This window comes from Symsagittifera roscoffensis, chromosome 7 (genome assembly GCF_963678635.1).
Source record: "Symsagittifera roscoffensis chromosome 7, txSymRosc1.1, whole genome shotgun sequence".
Taxonomy (NCBI): domain Eukaryota; kingdom Metazoa; phylum Xenacoelomorpha; order Acoela; family Convolutidae; genus Symsagittifera; species Symsagittifera roscoffensis.
Window position 1 is genome coordinate 19666036 of NC_087068.1, and position 9979 is coordinate 19676014.

General features: G+C 46.6%; 1 protein-coding gene across 1 annotated transcript; it reads left to right on the forward strand.

Moving 5' to 3' along the window:
* Positions 1–671: 671 nt before the first annotated feature.
* LOC134851940 (uncharacterized) lies at positions 672–9379 on the forward strand. The gene is made up of 4 exons (XM_063868215.1): positions 672–804; positions 3130–3353; positions 5615–5813; positions 9231–9379. Exons 1-4 carry the CDS (start codon positions 672–674, stop codon positions 9377–9379), a joined length of 705 nt encoding a protein of 234 aa, XP_063724285.1.
* Positions 9380–9979: the final 600 nt, after the last annotated feature.

The following is a 9979-nucleotide window of genomic DNA, read 5'->3' on the forward strand; positions in this document are numbered from 1 at the left end:
AGCTCGGGCAGTCCGAAGGCAGATAGGTAACACAGTACTCGGTGGGTGCAATAGACGCCCACTTGAGAAAATTACTGCCTTCAAAGTTTTTCTGTTTGGTGCAGCACCAAGCAGGGAAAGCTTTTTCTTTAAAATATAAGTTCGACTATTGTACTGCGACCGACTAAAAGTACAATACAAATACTTTTTTTTATAGAGATATTCTTATTCTGTCATTATATATATTTTTTTGTTTTTGATTTTAAATCAACATAATTTGTGCTTGATTGGGTAGTGAGTACACTATCTTTTAAATTGACTGATAACATCATATTGTGCTAGTTCTCAAATCTTACGAACGATAATTGGTTAGTGTGAATATATTATATACAAACTGTACTCTGATAACATACAGGGATTCGTGGTCACTATTTAATAGAATCTTGTGAAATTTATTGTGTTGTGTCATTATTATTGATAGTCAAACAATAAGGTCACTAGCAATCGAATTGAGCGTATAGGCATTAAGAAGTGACAGATTGAGAATGAGTCTAGACACATCAAGGATACCTAAACGAGGTAATAGCTCTAGGAAATTCATACCTAAAAAGCAAAGAAGAACAATGACCGACCCTTTTGTGGATCGGATCAAACGAGCCCGGACCGACAAAGGGGAGACGGTTTCAGGCAGAATGGTTGAAACGAGGAGTCAGAAGACCTCAGAAGAGAGAAAAGAAATGTTAGAAGTGGAGGTCAATACAGACCAGGCCAGGAATGACAACCAGGAAGGACATGGACTAGAAGGGAGAGGCAGAAGGCTGGCGAGTGAATCTACTCCGGTAGAACAAGGCCATGATTTTGCCACTTCCACCGGGACATTGGATCGAGAAGAGATGTCGGAACTGTCCGACATTTCAACTGAAATTGTGGCAACTAGAAAGTCTCCAACAGACAACACCATGATGGCAGGCGGGACTGAGAAACAAACAACGTCCTCATCGTTCTCAGAAAGAATGAGGAACACCTTAGGAAACATCTTTCCATTCACCATGGGAGTGGGCACAGGAAATGAAGGTGAATCCCAGGAGGAAGAAGAGGATGAAGACGAGCAAGTGGATTTTGGATCTCAAGTCAGCCTCTATAGTTCGACCCAGGAGAATGAGGCATACGTCGAAAGAGAGACTGGAACCATGGACAAATTTGGTGTGGTGATAACGATAAGCAAAGAGGTAAACACACCGGGCCAGTCGATATTCTTCGCGGTTATGACAAGTTCAGAGCCGCAAACTGGGGAGAGTAGAAACAAAGGGCTAGGCAACGCATTGGCCGATCCTGATGTGGATAATGAAAAGACGTCGAGGCAGAGAGTCAAGGCCCGAATCTCCACCAGCACGAGGCTACCTGGGACCGACAGGGTTACACCGCCACTAGTGACGCCACTCGTAGATAACGGGGCAGCACTAGAAGGAGCCTTGAACAACATAGTGGACAGTCTAGGAGAACAAAATGAACAGATGTCCATAAGAATGAGTGAACTAGAAAGAGCAGTTCACATTGAAAGAGAAAGTCTGCTGGAAGAAATAAACATAACCGCAATAGACAAGAAGTTGGTAGGAGCAAAAAACGCTTGAAAGAAAGAACGGACGAGCACATAGCGAAGAACTTGTCGCGAATGACAAGAGAAGCGGAACAGAGAGAGTTACGCTTAAGAGACGACATGGAGAAGTTAAGAATTCAGCAAGAGCAGTCTCTTGGGACTCTTGACACAAAGATAGACGCGATGATGGAGAGGCGAACCCAGGCTATCATGGCTAGGTTGGACGGGCTACTAGGAAGCAACAGTGGACAAAAAGAAGGGGAACCGAACTCGGGAGGTCCCAGCAGGGAGCCGAAGGTGAACTTCAATGACCATCAAAGGAGGAGGACATATGGATCCACTAGAGGTAGGGGCAGTTCATCAGGCTATGCCACAAGGGATAATAGAACATGGGGCCCGAACAGTAGAGCAAGTTCATCGGGGAACAGACAGACCTCTAACGAACGACCAACGCAAGGCACACATGCGACTGGGAGAAGTGATTCCGGTAACAGGAGATATGCGAGCCCAGGGAGGAGTCATGTGGGCCAAGGGGGAAACACTCACGGCGGGACACTCAAGGGATGCTACGGCAATGGCCACAGCCTTTGAACCCCTAAACAGGTCTTTGGAGACATTCCTTACAAGGTTATCCAGAACCAATGAACGCAGTGAGAAGTCCAGAAGAGTCTTTAAGAAACCAAGTTGCTATAAAGACGAATCTGATGGCTGTATTGACACCTGGATAGAGGTAATGAAACTGCATTTCGAGGAAGAGGACTTGTCGGAAAGACAAGAGTGCAGTGCGCTCACCAGCAACTTGGAAGGGACAGCCCTGAACTGTGTCATCGCCAAGAAGCAATATCAGCGTGACACAGCCGAGAAAATCTTCGAAATCTTGTTAAACCGTTTTGGATCAGGGGTGCAGGGACACCAGTCAATGATGCGCTTCAAGAAACGGAGGCAACGAGAGGATGAAACGATAGACAGGTTTCTAGACGACTTGGAAATGTTGAGAAGACGCAGCCAACCGGATGAGTCAAACCGAAGGATGAACCTGGCAGTAGCCTCAAAATTCATCGATGGTGTGAAGAATGATGAACTTCGGACAATGCTGGCAACGCATTACACAACACTATCAACTAATGCGCCGACACCAGAGGAGTTGAGGCTCAAGTCAAAAGAATATCTTTTATTGAAACCTCCTTCGAGATCTGGTTTTTATAAGAACAATTATGGCAATTTTAACAATGGGCCAGCAAACCAAGGGAACAACTGGTACAAACCGAGGGATGATATGGACAAGAGACGCTCTTGTGCCAATTGCGGTTCAACAGACCATCACGTGTCAGCATGCCCAACTTACAAACAAGGCATGAAAGCAATAGGCTTTAGCCTCGAGGACGAAGATGCGTCAGAAGTTGACCATGAGGATTTCATGAGAGGAGTAATTGCAAAATTCGGCCCGAGGTGTGTCTTTTGCAACTTGGAAGGTCATTTTAAATCAGATTGTCCACAATTCTGGGATGCAGTGGCAGACATCAAGCATCCAAGGCATGAGAAATCTTTATCAGGAGTGAAAGCCAGCAAGGCTCGCCTGTTGAGTGAAGCGGAGGCGCGCAGAAAAGACAAACCGCAGGAGCTGGTGACGAAGAAAATGCAAGCGGTAACTAAAGAGACACGTGAACCGGAATCAGTGACTGCGGCCGATGTCTTCAAGATTGATTATAGGGCAGCCGCAGGGGATGCTCTGAATAGAGTGCAGCAGGAACTGGTGACGAAAGAGATCGAACAAAAAGTGAAACTCGAACTGGAGCATGAGAAACTACAGGAGCAACTGAATACCTTCGAAGCAACGGAGGTCGAGGAGACTAAATCACCAAGCAGTTTGAACATGAAACTTAATGTGATATCCGGTCAGAGGTTCGGCATGGTGCCACAAGGAAGCAAGATACGGTCGATAATCTCAGTGGCTGGACATCAGGTAATCAGAAATCTGAGTGAACCATCCGAGTTCACTTTGATGCATTTGGACACATATGCAGATTATCTGAGGCAGGTGGAGCCACGCACTGAATCGAGAGCTGTGCGAGCACTACTAACAACGGGTGGCCCTCGCATGAAGAAACTTCATGGACGCTACCTGGAGGTCTATGGGCCGTATCAAGTGATGCTGAACGTGGATGGAATCAGTATCTACACTAGGACTTATGTAACAACAGATAGTGACCAAATGGGGCAGATCTATTTGGGTGAGGAGGAACTCAAAGTCCGCAGGATAGGCCATGACGCCATGATGGAACAAGATGCAGTACACATTGGGTATGAAGCAGATGTGACCGCACATCTGCTCGACACCAACGGAAAGAAAATCGGAGTCACAAGGCTTCTGGACACAGGAGCGGTAGTGAGTGTGATGCCGATAAAAACTTGGGAAAGAATGGGCTTCACGAGGGAGGATCTAACTCCAACGAATCTCCGACTGGCCGCCGCCAATCGAGGAGCGATCTACGTAGCTGGAAGAACACCAATAACGGTTCTCCACCTGGAAGGACGGGATCTTTGGATGAGCTTCCTGGTGGTAGAAAATTTGGACGACGACGACCAATTCATCTTGGGCAGAGATTTCGTCAGGAATGTTGACGTGATGATTGACTTGAACAACGGTCTGATACGGATTAGAAACCCAGACCGGAAGTATGTTAGGAAACCAATTAATAGGATAATAACAGACGAAAACAAGGTACCAATTTTTTTAGATAGAAAAGTGAAGCTACAGCCAGGACAAGCTGTGGTGGCAATTTTTAGAATGAGGAATTTAAATTCGTTAAGCGATAGTAAACAGGTTTGTTTAGTACCGAAACCAGATAGTCAGAGTTCGGTGATTTTTGTCCGGAGCTTCTCGGTAACGCGAAACGGACTGTGTGTCAGTGTGTTATTGAACACACTGGACACCACGGTTTCAATCCAGCGTGGAGAAAAGCTTGGTTACGCTTTGCCGATGAGGACCGACTATGAGGAGAAACAAAACTTGAAGAAACACAGTGTGAAAGACTGTCCTTTTCATGCCAATAAAGATAAAATTTTAATGAGGATTAATGAATTAAAATCTATTCATAAATTGATTTCAATGAAATCCGAAACGCGCGACGGCTTATCGAGCTGCTCGAATTTTCCGGAACGCCCCTCGTCATATGAACTAGAATCTGACAAACCAGTTTTGCCAGAGATAGAACATTTAAAAGGGAAAATAGGTGAGGGAGATTTAGAAAAATTGCGGGACCTCTTAAATCGGAACGCAGATGTATTTTCAAAACATAAGGCGGATATCGGTTGCTGTAATTTCGTCGAGCACGAAATCGAACTTGAAGAGGGCGCCGTTCCCCAAGGGGAAGGCGCAAGACGAATGACGCCACACAAGTCGGAAGCGTGCCGAGCGGAAATTGAAATGTTGCTTGAATACAACATGATAGGACCCTCGAAATCGCCATGGGCTTGCGGGGTAGTAAGGGCGAAGAAGAAAGGGGGCAGTTTAGGTTTTGTTGCGACTTTCGTTACTTGAACGCGGTAACGATAAAAGATGCGTACCCGATACCGCGAATAGACGAGAGCCTCTCTAAGCTTGGTGATGCCAAGTTCTTCACCACATTGGACTTGGGTTCTGCCTTCTGGCAGGTCCCTCTGCGGAAAAAGGATAGAGAGAAAACCGGATTCGCGTGCGAATTGGGATTTTACCAGTGGAAGAGGATGCCCTTCGGCTTGTGCAATGCAACGGCCACTTTTCAAAGACTGATGGCTCAGGCTTTGACCAGAATGACCAAGAAGTACGGGAATCTCTTTATGTGTTACGTGGATGACGTAGTCATAGCGACACCGACCCTGGAAGACCACATTGATAGGATCGATGAGGTCTTTGGATAAATGAAAAGAGCAGGCTTGAAATGCAAACCATCTAAATGTGAAATCCTTAGGGATTTGATCAAGTACCTGGGAAGAATGGTGGACAGGCATGGTGTGAGGCCAGATCCGGAAGCAGTAGAGGCTGTGTTGACATGGAAGGCTCCGAGAACGGACACACAGCTAATGAGCTTCCTAGGGTTTGCCAATTATTACCGGGAGTTCAATAAAGGATATGCGGACAAGGTGTATCCGATGCAGAAGCTGATGCGCAACAAAGGGAAAAAGTTCGAATGGAACGACGAAGCAGAAGTTGCCTTCGAGAACATAAAGCGGGAACTGTGCGAAGCGCCAGTGCTAGGCATGCCTACAGAAAAGGGCACAGACGCATCGGTAGTAGCCATCTCAGGAATTTTGCATCAGGAGCAAGAATGGAACGGAAGAACAGTTCTCCGTCCCATTGCATACGGCAGCAAGGTCTTGAGTGACACTGAGATGAAATATGGCGCACCATGTTTGCAGTAGTCACATTTGTGGAAAAATACCGCGCATACTTGGGGAGCGCTCCCTTTAAGTTACGCGTAGACAACAGAGCGATATCCTGGTTGAAGACCTACTCGATGGATCAGAGTTACATTGGTAGATGAATAGTAAGATTGGATGGCTACCACATGATAATCGAGCACAGGATGCGTGATAAACAACAGAATGCTGACAGCCTCAGTAAGAAAACTGAGTTCTATGAAAGATTGGAGCAGAAGCAAGCCAATCAAGCAGAAATAAAGGAGGGATTCTCGTTTCTGGACAAAGAAACCTATGAAGCGCTTCCCTTAACCAGATGGTTGGACAAGTCTGGACATCCAATTCCAGGACACCCCGAGTTACCTGTAGAGAAAGCAGCCGAGATAAAGATCCTGTCCAAGGAGGACCCGGTCCCCTTGGATCTGTTGCTGCGCTCGAATCTGGTCCAGCAAGAACTCTCTCGCATGAACATAAACAGCCTCTCATTATTGGATAAAACGGTGCAGGTCACATCGCAAGTGATGCGGATGCTGGGTGGATTGTTAGAAAGAGAAGTGACCAGAGATGACCCCGAGTGGACAGCAGCAGTGGTATTGCTAACAGTCAGTGAGAAGGTGAAGATCATGCCGTCCAGACGACAACACGAAGAGAACGAGAGGGATTGTAGGATAATAGTTCACTAACTAGTATCCTCAATACCCCACGAGATTTTAACCAGTACTTCTTACGGACGGAAAGTACAGGGAAGCAGTACGCGTAGGAAAACCGTTACCTTCGTGGATCAGGATAAAGAAGGTGAGAAGGTAGAACAAAACCTGCTGCAAGATTGTTTGTCCGGGGAGACGAACGATGAGAAGAGCCAGCAAGTACAAGATCAACACCCGGGACAAGAAAGTTTGTCCGGTGAGTCTGAGATAGATGAAAAAGTTCCTGATGAGAAATAGGACCTGGCGAACAAGGTTTTGCCTGGGCAGTTCAGATGGATGCGAAGAAGGCACAGACATGATCTGGAGGAGCGTGCCAACTCCATCACAACTTCTTCAACAGATGACAATTCCCGAAACTCAGGAATTGACACCTATTCAGACAGGAACTCGCGCTCGGGATCAGAACTGTCCGAACTAGCGATCCACACACTACTAGTGGAAACTCGGGCAAGGGATCTGGACAGAGAGGTGTACCAGGATCCTGACAGTGATCGCTACCTTATACCAAGCGGAAGAGTCTTTGACAACGCAGCGGATGATTTGGAGACAATAGCGGTATCGAAACGTTCGATAAGTCTGTTGCCACAAAAAGAGGTAGTCAGGACTGATCTTCAGCCGTTCCAGCAAGAAACACAGCCGCTGGCGAAGATTTGGTGCGTTAAGATGGAAGAAGACACACATCAGACCAATGAGCTGAATAGTCAGATGAGGGTCATGAAGAAGTACTTGAAGGCGAGGTACAGACTCTCGGATCTTCTCAGGGCGCAGAGAAATGATCGCATGACAAGCAACCTGAAAAAGTGGATCGAGAAAGGTTCTCCCGATAAAGGGGACCTCGAGGAAGATAGTTATCGCATCCTGAGACAGTACTTCATGCAGAAGGAAGGGAGGTTATATTTGAACAAAGACGGGATTGTGGCTTGCAAAAGAAGAGAGGAAGACAGAGTCCTATACAAGTATAACGCGATAGTGTTACCGCAACTCTATCAGACAGAACTATTATTCAGGTCGCATGATCAGATGGGCCATCAGGTGATCGACAAGGTACATCAGAGGATCCTGAAGCGCTTCGAGTGGCCTGGATTGAAAAAGGCATGTGAGAATTGGGTGACAGCGTGCCTGTCATGCCAACAGGTCAAGGATTCAAGGAAATTGCGATTTCCTTTACAATCGATCGAGTCGTCTGAATTCAACGAGGTGGTGCAGATAGATCACCAAAAGATATGCATGACAGACAGCGGTTATAACCAAGTCCTGGTCATGATAGATCACTTTACGAAGTATGCAGAGGCCGTGCCCTGCATAATTGCCTCGGCGGAAGAGACATGCGACCACCTGATCAATACGTGGATAGCGAGACATGGTTGTCCGATGACGTTTCAATCAGATAATGGAACAGCTTTCGTAGGAGAGCTTACGAAAGAGCTTATGAGACGCTCGCAGGTTGCTCAGGCTCACTCCACGACATACCACCCCCAGACGAATGGCTTAGTGGAAAGACAGAATAGGACGTTAGTGTCGATGCTGAGAGTATATTGTTCCAGGTACATGACCGATTGGGACAGATACCTTCCACAGGTGATGGGAGCCTATAATAGCACGCAACACTCCACCACTGGAGTTAGTCCACACATGATGCTAACTGGACACGAGAAGTCTTTACCCTTAACCTTTTTCTACCCAGAGTATGAGGGAAAGAAAAATCTCCACAGGTCTATGTGAGGGATGTGATCAGACGTCAACAGGAGTTGAACGATTTATGCAGACAAAATACTCAGCAAGCACAGGCAAGGCAGAGGAAAAAATTCGACAAGAAAGCAGCTGGTGTAAAAGCTTACAAGGTGAGAGATTACGTATGGGTATTTCAGAACGTTATACCACCGAAAGGAACGAAAAAACTTGGAACTTAAAAAAGTGGAGGGGACCCTTCATGATAACGGAAGTGCACCAGGAGGGACGCTTTTATAGACTGAATACTAGCCGAGCCGCCCACTACGAGAACATTAAGCCACACAATCCATCGACAAAAGACTGGTGTATACCTGCAGACATGGAAGAACGGGATTATCTAATGATGGATCCTGCTTGTGAGGTCAACGAGAAGGGCACCAGGGAGAAGAACGATGGAAACGAAGTCGTGGAGGAAGGAATGGATACACCGCAGGACCTGGATCCAAACGAGGTGATCGGAGCGGACGATGAAACCTTACCCTACGCAGAGGAGGATTGGCAGGATCCCGAACAGATAGAGATTCCCAAGAACTTGGAACCGGATCTTCCGTTCACGATACAGACTTGTCAGAAGGACGGGACAAGACCAAGAAAGAAATATAATCCTTACGATGACGACTTTGTAGTGGATAGGTTAGATCTGAAGAAGATAGTGGAAGAAGAAGTGGGTCTAGAAGAAATAATAGTGTCACAAGACATTGACATAGTCAATGATCACGACGATGAGTGGGTCGACGACCGGTCGAAACCCGAGGTAGAATTCGACGACGAGCAACAGCAGTCATATGAACATGACCTGACGAACCTGCGTGTCTTAGAGTGGCTGAACGAAATGACCTCGGACCCAGAGGGGACCAGCGTCACGATTCAAGACGTAGATCGTGAAAGCATGAAATACATCAAGACCGAACGAGATGATCCTCCTGGGAAGGACAACTACTCATTCCAGCTTCTAACCTCGACTTGATACCCGGTATGTGATCGACGGGGAAGTCGATGGATATTTTTGTCCGGGGAGTGGGGGTAGGACTTACCCACACTGAAAACTTGATAATAAAAAAATTAAGAGTAGCAAGAGAAACAGGAGACTTAGAAGCAGAGACAGGCGAAGAACCTAAGAAACCTGACATAGGGAGGGTAGTTGAGTCATATTTTAACTTACCAAATGAATATTCAAGTAACATAATACTAACAGACAGTGATTTCATACTCACAAATAGAACATGTGCGATAGCAATCACAGCAGACATGAGTTTTAGGACGGCGTTAGCGGCACATTTTAAGAGAGAATACAAAAACGTAGAGTTCCTTTGGAAGCAACGACCAGGAGTAGGGGGCGTAGCAGCCTTACCTCCGGCGGCGTCACAGATAGCGGGAAAATACCTATGCTTCTTGGTGACGAGGGCGACGGAGAAGCAGCACGTGGACCCAGAGAACCTAGTCTTATCGTTGACGAGGTTGAGAGACTTCCTCGTTGAAATGGACGTGAAGGAGCTCTCGCTTCCAGTGTACGATCCAAACAGAGGACGACTGCATCCTCGGGAGTTGTACGCGCTTGTACACGTGA

Coding starts and splice junctions, on each gene's coding strand:
- LOC134851940 (XM_063868215.1), top strand. CDS start 672: ATGGTTGAAACGAGGAGTCAGAAGACCTCAGAAGAGAGAAAAGAAATG. Junction 805..3,129: donor GAGAGGCAGAAGGCTGGCGA/GTGAATCTACTC, acceptor AATCTTTATCAG/GAGTGAAAGCCAGCAAGGCT. Junction 5,814..9,230: donor GTGCGAAGCGCCAGTGCTAG/GCATGCCTACAG, acceptor TGCGTGTCTTAG/AGTGGCTGAACGAAATGACC.